This window comes from Clinocottus analis, unplaced genomic scaffold, assembly GCF_023055335.1.
Source record: "Clinocottus analis isolate CAN_PGR_092001 unplaced genomic scaffold, fCliAna1.0.p SCAF_1, whole genome shotgun sequence".
NCBI classification, from domain to species: Eukaryota; Metazoa; Chordata; class Actinopteri; order Perciformes; family Cottidae; genus Clinocottus; species Clinocottus analis.
The window spans coordinates 11451305-11466186 of NW_027175820.1; the positions used below are offsets into that span (position 1 = coordinate 11451305).

A 14882-nucleotide genomic window follows, 5' to 3' on the forward strand; every position below is an offset into this window, starting at 1 on the left:
CACAATGACATCATTGCAAACAGTTCTCCACAAAACCGTATGAAGGTTATCATATATCCATAACAACTATTGCTGAAACTAACAATTATTCTCATTATTGATAAATATGCTGATAGTAGTGTGTAAAATGTCCTGATGTAAAGCCTCACAGCCCAAAGTGGTGTGTTCACGTTTTCTTTTTTATTCAACATCACTCCAAAACCCGAATATATTCAGTGTTTTTGCTTTTAGTCATGTGCCAAATCCTAACATTATAGAAGCTAGAACCGGCAAATATCTGGCATTTCTTTTTGAAAAGTTACAGAGAATGTTAGTTGATTATTAAAATCTCTGCCATTAAATTGTCATCTAACTGACCGTGTTGTGTAGCTACGCTGACAAGTTGTTACAGTAATTTGGAATACTCATATAAAAAAACATCAGTGAAGAACCAGTCATTTACACTTAAGTGGAAAACGTTGGATTCCCTTTTCAACCTGAGGTAAAAACTACATGTTGAATCCTTGACCGTGTACAGTTTTGTTGGATTCACTGAAATGTTCAGAACCAGAAGCACAAGCGAGCAGTTTAAGAGTCTACTTCTTGCCCCGGTAATGGGCGCCGACCACCAAATAGCTGTCAGGTGAGATGTTCAAACTGAGGGAGTGAGATGACTTAATCTTGTCCCGACAGACCCTGACTTCAGATCTGCTGAGCGGACCTCCTCCTCTGCAGGGGTCATGCTTCTGCAGGTAACTTATGAAGGTCTCCCAGCCGCCGCCGACACGTACCATCACGTGACGCTCATTCAGCATCTGCAAAGGGGACACGAGAGAGCACAGTCAAGGAGGGAATGCTGGGGACAAAGTGAGCATATATTTCCTCCCAGGATGTCTTTATGCATAGAATTCTCACTTATATGGAAAACAGCCCCCCCCCCCCCCACATACACACAAACACACAGACACACACACACACACACTCCTCCACAGCAGACACACGCCAATTTAATATTTACAAGCTTGTGTAGCTCTGACTGAGAGGCAAATGATCTCTCGCTTCGGATAGCTTTGTCAAAATCTCATTAAACCGAATGAAACAACATCTCATGGCACCAGCTGAGCACACACGTGGGACTAATCCACATATGAACATGCGTACACACACATGCGGGCACACCCACACAGAACTGCAACACAAACCACCTCATAAACACATTTTTTTTTATAATAATAATAAAAACAACGGTGTAGCCAATCCAGCTATCAGTAGCAGTTGCAGGGAAGTCAGTTTCATCTGAATCAACACATCCTTCAAAGACAGTCGTCCTTACAGCTGGAAAACCATCCGCTGCCATGGCAACTACAGCCACAAGATAAAGCCTAGAAAGAAAAAAAAAATGAAAGGAGAGATTGAGATGAGTTGAGCGCAGACCCTCAACTCCCTGAAGACGTTACCATTCCCAGGAGGTTTTGCAAAGCCATCCGTCGCCCTGTCAGCACCGGCACACCCCCTCTTGCCTTATCGCCAATAAAGCCTTCATTATGGAGCCATTAAGAGGGTGATAATACAAGCAGCGATACGCTTCCTATGTGGGGAGGTGTGCGTCACGTGTATAGGGTGAAAAAAAAATCAATGGCACAAGCACAGACACACGCAGCTATAGAGGAAACCCCAGACATGGTCTGTCTCAGCTGTCATCCTGCAGATTAAAATGTTGAAGTTGACAGGGGTCAAGTCTGACATCACGAATAAACCACTTTCCTGTCAGAGCTAATGTAATTCTGACTGGACTTGATGCACACAAGCTCACTCATCAGCAAACATTTATTTTCAAGAAACACAAATATGTATTAATCCAGCATTAATAATAAGTTCCAAATAAATGTTTTGTATTCGTATTTACCATTTACTGCTGGTATATCCTTATGGTTTAAAATATGTTACTTGTGAGTTATCCTTAAAACAGCTAGGCAAATGTTATCTTATGTTTTTTTTTTATTACCCATAAATTGTTTTTAATCATCCTATGTTTCAATAGCATGTTGGTTATCTGGTTGTGTGTGTGTGTTTTCTGTGACTGCCTCTTGTTGTCAGGTCTCTGTTACCTGATTAAATATGAATAGTCTTTTAAAACATTTGTCTGATATGTCTATGTAAAGTAAATTATATAGTTTACATCAGAAAGCAGGGGAATCTGCTGCCAACCAAACTACCAAACTGATCATGTAATAAAAAAAACAGTGTCAGGCCCTTTCTGTACTGTAATATTTAACACAAGCCCTCTTTGTGATGCAGACTCCTTTATTTCTGTCTCTACAACTCCCCCCTCCCCCACCAGGTCTCTGTACAAAGTGTGCTACGTCTGCAGCCCATAAACTACCGTCTGGATTCCCCTGTGTCCTCCCTCGCTGGCAGCTCCATTGATTCTCTCTCTCCTCTTCCGCTGAAAGATGCATGAGTGTAGAGAGTAGAGAGGAGGCGTCTTTTAAACTTCTGCCAGTAGGAGGCAGGTTTTAGCCACATCCACCGCTTTTCATGCAGTTTTTGAGTACAGGCGGTCCTTTTTAAAAAAAAAAATGCACAGGGAAGAGACAAACTAAGCAGCATTATGGTATATAAGCTAATGCAGGCACATGTGTGTCTTATCTCTTCTGTACGATCTCTATGAGACTACTTGATGAAATCATGTTCTGTAGGTATTGTCTGCATTTATATGTCTGAGAGCCCCCTGGGCAGCACATTGAAGGCACTGCCTCTGCAGTTTTTAAAGTTACAATGATGTATTGTAAAAGATATCTGACCTTTTCTTTTCCATTAAAGCTAAGAATAGAGGGTGCTATGCTGTGCAGGTTGTAAAGACATGTTCCAAGTTTTTCATTATAAAGTTGAAGCCTTTGTGATCTGTTGACTTTTCCTTTCGTGCCACCATAAGCTATACACACTTGTGGTTTTGAATGAAATGTCATGCAATTTTGTACAGAGGTTCATGTTCCCCTCATGATGAGAATGATTTATAATGTAGGTTAGTGTTTTACCTAATGACAAAATACTTGCAAATCTAATGAGATCAGGGTCAGGGTCACTTACAGAAATGGAACTTCTGTGGCGAAGCTCTGAGAAAGGAGGAGGATGAAGAGTTTATCTACCAAAATGTGAAGCTGAAGGCGTGAAAAAGCAATTTAATCTTCATCATTTCTGTCCTGATTCAGCTTCCAGACTAAAACAACTGAATATTTAAATTCTTTTTAAGGTTTATGTCTAATGCATATAGCTTGATTATCAAAGAATTGGTGTAGCATGATATTGTGAGATGTTTGAATGTCTTTTCCTTCCATTGGCGCAGTCAGACAGTGTGGCCGCTACAAAGCCGAAGGACAGCCTAATTGGGCGCAGAGAAGAAAGAACAGCCTTCCTCTTTTTCAACACCAAAGAATGGTGGAGCACTTCATGGCCAGCGTGATTGAATAGACTCCAGAGGGAATAGAAAAGGGGGGAAGAGGTGGGGTGGAAAGTTTACACGTGAGGAGGGGTGGTCATGCTCAGCCGCTCATTAACAAGCTGTCTGATTAAACCCCTCACTAATGACTTTGTCCCATAAATCAATAGTATATGCTCTTTAAAAAGATCAGTACACACTGAATGGCACGCTCTCCTAGGAGCTGCATCGGGTTTATTGTGGTATATGGTAATTTAGGTTTATGGTGTGTTTCCCTGCACACACGTCGGCTGCTGAAGGTAATGGATGGAGTCAGGGTCGATGGGCTGCAGCGCTCTATTCACACAGCTGATGTGTGTTTGTGAAAAGGGAAGGGAGCCGTGCAAGTAGTGTCAACAAACTAGTAATTAAAGCTTGAAAGTATGGACACGGAGTTCTGGTGGAACATTGCATCTGTGTCGGGAAGATGAGCACAAAAGGTCGAGATAGGGTAAAAAAATACAACTTTGAGGTATTGAAATATGAAATACAAAAAACTGTTTCTGTTGGATCTGACCATAAACCAATAACACACTGGTTATCACATCTTTGATGCCTTTTCTTTGATGTTTGATGGTGGTGTCTTTTGACGTACGTCCGTGTTATGGACGGCTCTGGATAAAAAGGAGTTCTGTGACTTGAAGGGAGGCATTATTTTCTAAATGGCCAGTAAAAATGTAGCTGTAACTCTGGTGGAAGCAAAATAACTCTGGCATTATTGATTACCAGTTCAGGGAGTGTTCAATATAGTTAACACACCCTGAAATGCATTTAAACTAGTGACCAATTTACCTCCAGAGCTGTGATACACCTCCTGGTAACTGCATTTGCTGAAAATGACTTAATCATTGTGACTATTTTTAAATGGACAGCATGTGGACTTATGGATGCCTTACTTAGACAGTACACTATATGCAGTGTGCATGAGATATACACTGAATCTGTTACATTTTCCCTTTGTATGGCTGGATGGTTGTGTACAGACAGTGAAGTAAAACCTTTCCTCCTATATTAAACCCCCCACTCCCTCCACACACACCCACACCCCGGTGGACTTGGACTCCCGAGTGGGCTGCCATTTGCACCGCACTCCACGGTCATATCTCCGCCAGATATCTTCCTGAAAGAGACGTGTTTGTTTTTCCTTCAGGTTTGAACTCTTTGCCGAAGGTCTATGTACTGAATAAAATCATTGTCAGCCCAGTCTTATCCTGACCATTGGTTGCCAAGCAACCCTGCCTCCCAGAAGGCCATTCCTCGAGCCTTTGTACAGACGCACACGGGTGGTGCACGACTCAGGGAGGCTGAAAAGCACCAACGTCTCCATCCAAAGTGATTGCAAATGAGTCGCTCTGACACACTCCACTTGTTGCTGACTCAGCTGTTGATTAATAACTCAGAGGCATTAGCGCCTCACATCTCATTATGTGATGGAGCATCTATGACACATCCAATATCACATTAATGTGTAATCTAATTTTACTTAACTGTAGCTTTAATAAATTAATATTACTCCCATAATTCCATACACAACAACATGTCAGTAGTACCATAAATCTGGGGGAGGAAGTGGGCCTGAACCAACCTTGTCTTCTAAAGTATATATTTGATATGCTACTGATTTGTTTTCACGGTTGTGTTTTAATGGAAAACATTGTTGTTGTTTGATATTTCTGAGGTGGAGTGCTGTGTATGGTTAAATTCAGCATAATGAAAAAATAAGTTGAGTTTTGGATAAATAATAATAATAAAGTAAACTTGTCCTGTTCTTGTCCTGTCTTGTTCTTTAAATCTGGAGGTTTTAAATATTCACCTCATGCCACCATATTTCCCTAACTTTGACCTCCTCACTATTTTAGTCACAATTTAGTTGCAATGAATTCAACAAATACTTATAATACATAATGCAGATTGGTTGAGTAACAACAGTTCCTCGTTATGTTAATAATGATCTAATCTGGCATACTGTGTCTCTCGAAACCCAAAAACCCACGATTAGTGTGAACAGACTTACTCGTATGTACAGAACTTTCTCCCCAACACGGTAGCAGCCTTTAGGTTGCTTCTCAACTAGGAACCTGGTTGGACAGCTGCAGGGGGGATTTTCAATAATGTTTCTCACCTGGAACAGATTATGCAGAGAGAGGGCAAATCATGATGACCAGTTACATCCATAAACTCAAAAAAAAAAAGACTTTTACTTCTACAAATACGAACAATGTCATCCAAAGTGTTACTGGTGCCTGTGCTCTTCCGCTTTGTGGATCTGCCGGAGGAGTGAGCTGCTGCAGGTGGGGAGGTGATGGGAGGTGTAGCGGTGGGAGTGTGGTTGTTTATTGTTGTAGAGGAGACTTTGGGAGTGGATGCCAGGGTTTGGCCTGGCGAGGGTGCTGAAGCTGCTGTGTTAGTGGAGCAGCATGAAGAGAACAAAGGTGTTTGTGTGGAGGCTGTGGTGGTGCAAGGGTTAGAGGCTGAGAGGGACGACTGAGGAGGGAACACACATGTTGGTACTGGGCTTGTTGTGGCTGATGGAAGATCAGAGGCGAGGGAGGCAGCGAGTGGTTCAGACAGACAGGTTGTGCTTGGAGTGAGGGGCACAGGTGGGGGAGAAGGAGGAGGAGAGGGGGCTATGGGTAGGGATGATTGTGATGGGGAATACAATGATATGGGGGAGAAAAAAGAGAGGGGCCGAGGGGATGATGGAGATAAGCACCCCGCCTCCTCCCTCTCGATCTCTCTCTCCAACTTCACCAGCGCCGGAGGCTCCACTCCGTACCTAAAAGAGAGGTTTCACAACTATATCAGCAATCAACAGGATAAATCAACACAAAATCACAAAGGCCTCTTGTACAACAGGATACTTCTGCAGTCAAAAGGGGGCACATGGAGAGACTGAAAGCAAAGTAGCGCAACTCATTAAAAAAAGACCTACTATTTTTTTTTAAAATATATTAAAAATAGTCATCTGTAATTGAGCACTATAGGTTGCAATTAAAATGATTCAATATTTCAAATAGGTAATTTAAATAAATGAAGAAGCGATAAATACAGGTTTGCTAAAAGTAAATGACACGTGATGGATAGCCAGTTGAGGTTGAAACTTCCAGCAATGTTTTAGCATTAAAAAGCATTTTGTGTTTCTCAGCACTTCCTTTGACATCACGATCATTGTAATGAAATTGATGAAGTGAAAATTTAAGTTCAGTTTGAGATGCAGTCATGATTTACTTTTCAGGAGCTGTACCATGGGTAGGGCAGTTACCTGGCTGCAATCCTTCCGAGCTCCATCAGGCACAGGCACACCTCTCGAGGTTGTTTGTGGAGGACTTCATAGGAAGTACAAAGAAAGAGGGTGGAGGGGTAGAAACATAATATAGTTACTCATCTGAAAGGAAAGATGTTTCCGGTGATAAACGTTTGTCTGTGTCAAACGATAACAGGATCTGCAATCTGAACAGAGAGGACACATTTCAGGTGATGCTCCGTCTCTATTGTGCGTCTCAATCTTTGAAGCCGAGCAGGAATTTCTGTTGATGTGCAGCTGAGGGTATGGGGGCATGAAAGCTTCATAAACAAGTCCGCCTTCTGGCCTCCAAATGGCTAATCATAAATCAAAAGGGGCTCTGTGTACCAGACAAAGCCCATGCTAGTTCACTTGTTAAGCATGCATTAACGTATCTACAGCTACAACATGTGGGGCACAATATCTAAAAGTCCACAACATTTATAACTTGACAAAAATCAACAAAAAGCAAAATAGTAACCTAGTGATGTCACTATCACTTGATTGGTATTTAATTTCCATTCACCTGTATTTGATATCCACCATTACCATCATCATGGCTGCAGCAAGAAAAGAAGACGAGAGAAAAGAAACAAACGTAATCATCTGTGTCCTCATGTGTCACAGAGGCAGTGAACAGTGAAGCCTGCCAAAGTACAGGAAATGTACTCTCCCCGTCACTCAATTAGTTAAGTGAAGTAAGTTAGTCTGCCTGCAGGTGATGGGGACTTATTGTTGCTGGAGATTAACCTTCACATTATCATTCTCACGTATGTGCCGCCCTGCATAGACATGCCCAAGTAAGACGTACATAAAGAACCAAGTTAGCCTGCGAACTACATTATCTCCTCGGGAGCATCATACACACAGAGGATATGTGAGCGAAATGACTCAGGAGGTCTGAGCATATAACACATATAATCATTACATTGACTCTGTCACATTGAAATTGTAATCTAAATAATGTAAAGTGTTTTGTAAATCACCAATAATATCACTATATCAGGAAGTAAACAACTACTAAGAAATAATATAATTGCTAGTTCAAGCAAAGGAAAATAAATGTAATATATTTTGACAAAATAAGACAAATTATGCTGAGTCTATCACATGTAGTAAGGCAGAAGGTCAGAGGCAGAAAAAAAGAAAAGACAGGATTTGTCAATAAACACAAAAGCACTGTAACGACAGAGTAGGAAGTAGAAAGGACACTGTGTTCGCACTCATCAAATAGATTGACTAAAATGCATACATGCCAAAGACAGCCCTTGTGACTTGTTATTTTATTTTTACTTCAGTGAGTTGAAACTCAAAGTCTAAAGAGTCTAGTCTCATTAATATCATACCCATTGTTGCATGACATGATTCACTTCAGAGCTCTTTAACTCTGTAACGTTCGCCTCAATCTCTGGTCCTCACCCAAATCCTCTGACTCAAAAAGGTAAGCTTCGTCAACACCAATCTTTCGACACCAGTAGAGGAAGTTAGCGGTGTTGTCTCGGGCGAAGAATGATCCAGAAGATGCATCAGCTCGCCAGTGGATCACTCTTCTTACTAAAGGCTGAATACACACACAGAAAGTGATTATGCAGTAGAAACATGTTCACTGCAGTAACACCAGTGTGTGTGTGTGTATGCGTGTGCGTGTGTGCGTGTGTGCGTGCGTGCGTGTGCGTGTGTGTGTGTGCGTGTGTGTGCATGAGTTGAGTTGAGTTGTTGCAGCACCTTGCCGTTGTTGTGATGCATCATCTTGTCTTGGAGCAGCTGTGCGAGCTGACAGAGTACAACGCCGTTGTCCAAGCTTTCCATCAGACTGTCTGCTGTGAGGTCCTTACCTGAAGACACACACACACACACACACACACACACACACACACACACACACACACACACACACACACACACACACACACACAGATACACACACACACACACACACACAAACACACACACACACACAGATACACACACACACACACACACACACACACACACACACACACACACAGAGTATAACATATAATAATATGATATAATAATATTTATTCAAATTTCATAAAAACAATGAAGAATATAGATTTATGAAACAACACATAGCACCTTTGATACACAAAATTCAGCTCAAATTGTTAGAAAAAAAGACAAAAAAAAACAGATGATTGAAATAAAAGGTTAATAAACCACATTTCCTACAGCAAGAGACAAAATTGTCCACAACAGTTTTCAGTAAGCAGGGTCTCCTAAAGGTAAGGAAAAAAAACAAAAAATGCAAACAATACATGAAGAAAAAAATACATGAGGCCCATAACATTAGCACTTTGGTTGATGAGATGGCAAACCTTTAGTAGAAATATGTTCCTCTCCTCCAGTTACACATGATATAATCTACTATTGCAGTTCTTACATATCCATTACAATAGTATCGTGTTGCATAGAAAACCTTGACATCAAGACAGTTTTAATCTTTCTCTGATTTAGGGATTTACAAAATACCAAATATAGCCACAGGAATGTTTTGTCTGAAAAGAAAAGCATTTTACTGATTAGGAACTCATATCTTTTTTGTACTGCATCAGTCAGAAACCCGTCCTGTTGGAGTCTTGTCACCTTCCAGACACTTTCCAACAGGTTGTGGCATGTTTGGACCCTTTATGTTTTTCCCACAATGCAGTAAAGTGGTAAGAAACATCCTTTACCCTGGAGTCAAAGCCACAGTTTCCCTTATGGAGAGGTATTTCAAGGATTTGGGATAATAAGTAGGCTAATGTACCTTGGTGTTTAATGTGATTGCAGCTTTTTCACCTATTCCTGAAAATGAAAGCCTGCCAAGAGTTATTTACCTGTGGATATCTGCTGGAAGGAAGTACATTCTTCAATTGGGAATATTTCCACTGCAGCTAATGTCCAGATAGTGCAGTTAACAAGAGTTTGGTATGAAGATCATTGGTAGAAAATGTCTCACCCATCATTGTGGTGAGCCAGAAGGCCAGGTCTTCTTTCATGGGCAGCAGGCTGGCGTCGTGGCGATAAGGCAGCCATTGGTTGAACTCCTGAGGACTGGCGAGGCCGGGCCCAGAGGGTTGAAACTTTTGGCCAAAACTATTCATCCCCAACCCGGTCAGGGGACTCGGGCTCAGAGGACTGTCCAGGCCGGTGTTCATCGCTTCCACTTCACTGTCCATCCTTCAGCTCCGATCGCTCTTTGACGGACCCTGGTGGATTTCAAGAACGGACGTTTTTTATGCTCGATAGCTTTGGATTTTGACATTTTGCCTAAACTGAATATTTTATTATATACACTATAATTTACCTAGGTTTTGGTCACAATTCGGAGGTTTTGGGTTTAAATTTAGCTCCAAATCAAAAAGTGAACTTGACTGAGCTGAACTCTGACACCAATAAAAATAAGTTTCCTCAGTCTCTTTGGTGAACTTACCAAGACTACTGCCATGCGTGGGACATGATGCCAGTTTGACAACAACTTACAGCTTCAAAGCACATCATATTAGGAATAACAGCATGCAATAGTATCAGCTAATAAAAATCAGAGCAAGTGAATATTTTTTTTCACATTTTGTAAACGTTCTCATTCTGTGAACATGTAACTTGAACTCTTGAGACATCGTTTAAGTCCATCTCAAAAGTTAATAGGCGCTGTAATAATTTTCCTGTCTCGGAAATCCTTCTTCAAAGGTAAGCTATCATGGAAAAAATGCACCGTCCTCTTTTCATGCAAAAATATAACGCTTCAGCAGTCTGAGTTTAGACCATATTAAGTCAGTATTTTTCAAAATTCCCTCTTTTCTTGCTGAGTTGAGACTGAAGAGTTTTGACTGCTATCTTTAGAGGAAAGCAAAACATAATTACAACATAATGGTTTTTCAGAGTAATAATGGTTGGGTGTTTGAAGTGAAACCCACACAGCTGTCTCACACATGTACATGAGCACGCAACATGTTGAAACAAATGTTATACACTGTGCTTCATGCACACACCTTGCACTCACAGTCACACAATACACACAGTCATTAATCAAAGGGATTAAACTGACTGACTGCAGGTTTAATAAGATGTACAGCTCCAGCCCTGAGCCAGTCTCCTGGTGCCGCTATATGGCTCATTTATCTTGTTCCCAGAGCAGCCTCTGTCAGAAAGCTCAGCCCCATGCAGAGACATGCTCTGACTGCCAGTAATACTCGCTCCTCATCAGCTGGAATAAAGACAACAGCACATGCAGTAGGCTGCTGAGTAATATACAGTAGAGACAGAGGCTTGTTTTGTGCAAGATGACTGACTTTAAAATTGTTGGTTAAGGCACTGGTGAGACATGAAATACGGCCAGGGAAGTCCAGTTTGTGGATTTTTTTTGTTGTTGTTGATTTTAAGGCCTCTCAGATGCCAAACAGAGGATGCGCAGAAGTTTACAACAGTGTGAATAAGTTGCCATAAACGTTTCGTTGTGACGATTACTTAAGTACAGCTGTACTTTGAACTAAATGCTAACATGAGTAACAACGCTAACATGCGGACGTTTGTTCCTGTCCACATTTAGTCTGTGTAAGCATGCTAACATGAACTAATTAGCAACAGCCCAATGTGCAACTCAGGCTGAAGAAAGTGTAGAAGTATTTCTGGAACAACATTTCATTGAAAACCCAATATATATATATATATATATATATATATATATATATATATATATATATATATATATATATATATATATATATATATATATATATATATATATATATACATGTATATATATTATCTGAGTCTCAAAGAGGTGAACCAACCGACTGACTGAGTGACAGAGCTGCAAGCATGTCTGATAAAAATCTCACCTCCAACAAAGACGTTATCTTTGGTAGAGAATAAGCACACCTGGACGGCAGATGTTTGGGACACAGACATGCTGCATCACAGCTGGCTTTCATTGCTCATTTATCTGAGTACCACCTGTGTTTTACACTGTGTCTGTAGCTCACTGTGGCAGATCGTCATTACAAGTTCAACTCTGTCGTAATGTTAGGGCAATGACGTACATGCAGTAATGTATGTCAAGTGAATTCTGGGCCCAGCTTGTGTGAGATAAATGTGAATATGTTGTGGACACAGAGTTCTGACTGGATGTAGTGAAAAGGGTCTATTGTAAACATTTCATGCAGACGTTGGGCAGAGACAAGGTGTAATGTAGAGGCGGCTGCCTTCCAAGTTTGAGGCTGGTTTACAGGTTGACCAGCAGGGCATGAGAGCGTCTGTCTCTTACAAAACATCCAGGTGTAATACTCACACCTCTGCTACAGAATGGCTCTGTAGGGAAGGGAAGGCAAAGGTCAGCCACTGGCTTAGCTCTCAGACACTAGCAGCCTTTATCCTCCAGCAGAACTGAGGGTCCATGTCTGTAAAAACACCACACATACACACTGGTGCAAAACACACACAGGCCCATGCATGTCAACGTTTTTCTATTCTACCTCGTTTTCTTTGCACAATCTTTAAGTGAGATGTGCTTCAGTGGTATTTCACAGCCTTTAATTGTGTTTCCATAATCAAACAAAACATTTTTGCAGTCAAACCAGCAGTTAGGGGGAAACCGCTAAAATTACACGGCAGCCAACATGAAATATGTGTGCAAAATTATGGATCTGAGCTGAAGGCCCGGCTTAAATATCCAAGCGTGTTGTATGTAAGATGACACAGTGATTGATGATTCAGTTGCATGTGGCCTTCACCAAACATTGTAGTCTGCAGAGAATGAAACAAAAGATTATCTTGTTGTCTGGTAAACAACTAACTTCTCAACTAGTTCACAAAATTCAGTTTCCTTCAATCATCTCTTTAGTCAGGAACATCCAGTCACTGTTTCCATAAACATATTTCAGTGAAAATGCTATTACTGCATCACCTGCAGGCTTGTCTATTCTGCTTTCTTCAAAGCCTGTTCAATACTCTGAGGCAATTGTTTGAGGAACAATAAACTATTCATAAAACATTATTATACTTCAAGCTGTAACTTTCCCTATTAGCTTTGAATCAATGATCGGGTGTCTCCTGTGTCAGTTTGTAACCATTTAAAAGAGGTAATGTAAAACTAGTGGATGAATAAAAGGTATTGAATAGCTACAGCCGCAAAGTTGAGGCATAGGTTTCGGCTATAGTGGGGCTCTCACCCCGCGGCTTTCCTTCAGCTGCTTCCAGACTAAATAAACCTCATGTCAACACAGGATGGAAAGGTCTGTTGCCTGCTGCACCCTGAGCAGTGGAGACGTATTGTACTCCAGCTCAAGTAAAACACAATAAAATACAAATCTGGCACCAAAAAAGTATTTCTGATTGACTGCTTATAGTGTGTGGAAAATTAAATAAACAACGATCTCCTCGGAACAGTCGGTTCATTGAGGGAGTTCTGACTCATTGTTTTGTTTTTTTGCTACCGAGACCATGTTCAGTCATCATGAGCATGTTGAAGGAGTCAAGATGGATTGAACGCTGAGAGTGATAACTCATTTTTAAAACTCATATCAAACACATGTTCTCTTCTGACTACATGACATTTTTCTTCTTTTTTAAAAAGCTTATTCTAGAAATCGTGAACTGCAAAAAAAAAACTAAAGAAAAAGAAAACACTCAGTGCACTTTAAAGAGTCTAGTTGTGGCATTAAATTATTATTTTTTTAAAAACAAGAACTAACTTTTTGTGAACTTTTTTAAACCAAGTATTTACATATGAAACGGATGTGTTATCCACAAATAAAGACATTTGACATTATGCTTAAACAAAACCGTTAAATTGAGCTATTGACTTACTTTCAAACATTATAATTATAATGAGAAAACGTTTAAACGTTGCATTATTGATTATTAGTGAGGGAGGTACAGTTTCATAATCGTTTTAACCACCATCATTGGTACAATCTTCAACATGTGCAACAATCTTAACAATACTTTCTCAACTGTTAAAATAAATAGACAGTGTGCAAACATTTACTTAATTGAATTACACTTACTTATTACCAAAAGTAACAGCAGCAATCTTCAGAAGCTTTCCTTTTTCGTAAAAGTTTCCTCACAGTACCTCTCCCGCCGCAGTTTTCCTCTCACACACGCGCACACATCACTTTCAGCCAGATGTTCACCTCCCTCAGGTTGCCCACATGTAAGCAGCTCCACCGTAACAAGGTGGAGGCTGACGTCACTCCTCAAACAGACGCTGTTGCGTGCGTCTGCAGGCGCGGGGTGTCAGCTTACAAGGTAAACTGCTGAAGGCACGTTGGACTGGACAGAGAAATAGTCACATTGGTTTGTTGAAAACTTTCCCAAGAATTATAAGCACCTTATGAGTCTGATTCAAGTAAAATTAGTTATACAAACCACGTAAAATGTGTCCCAAGTTGATTAATAAATGAATGAATGAATTAATATGTTGGGGTTTTTTTTTGCTGATGTCTGATGAAAAGCTAACAGGAGGTAAATTTGATCTCAGTTGCAACGCAGTTCCAGGGGTGCAGAGGAATGCAATGAGAGTTGCATGTCTCTTAAGCTGCAAATTAACTAGTTATCTGTCAAGTAAACATTGTTCAGTAAAAAGCACTACATAAATACTACAAATAAACATGCAATAACAATAAATTTCCCCTGAAATGGAATGGAATATGTGAACGGTCAAAAATAACATTGAAAATAACATTTATGTTGATAGTTTTGAAGTTGACCAACAAATCCAGTAAGAAAGGAGATGATGGTTTCACAACTCTGCACTACAGGAATGTGAGAAGGAAAAAAACAAACAAGAAGTAGATGTGCAACACATAATAATGCTCCGAATGCTGCATGATTAATTACAACGAGAGGATAACATTACAATATTGCACGATAACAAAGTATATTTAATATTTACCATCCAGTTTGACTATCATTATTTAATATACCTGTTCTGTTCTTGTCCAACAATACATTTACAACAGAGGATCCCATCTCCATCAACATGTAGAAACAAAAGTAGGGTTGCTCTCTCTCTCTCTCTCTCTCTCTCTCTCTCTCTCTCTCTCTCTCTCTCTCAATACCGATGTCTTGTACCACAATTCGAATGGCAAAGTGGAGGTATACAATACGTATTGTGTAAGGTCTACAACTCATAGC

At 40.5% G+C, this 14882-nt stretch overlaps 1 protein-coding gene across 1 annotated transcript; it reads right to left on the reverse strand.

Annotated features, from left to right (window-relative positions):
- Positions 1 to 575: 575 nt before the first annotated feature.
- On the reverse strand, positions 576 to 9922 carry gas2b (growth arrest-specific 2b). Its single transcript, XM_068575160.1, has 7 exons — positions 9703 to 9922; positions 8466 to 8575; positions 8160 to 8301; positions 6720 to 6783; positions 5675 to 6233; positions 5472 to 5579; positions 576 to 794 (listed from the first exon to the last, which is right to left on the reverse strand). The coding sequence occupies exons 1-7, from the start codon at positions 9920 to 9922 to the stop codon at positions 576 to 578; spliced, it is 1422 nt and encodes a 473-aa protein (XP_068431261.1).
- Positions 9923 to 14882: the final 4960 nt, after the last annotated feature.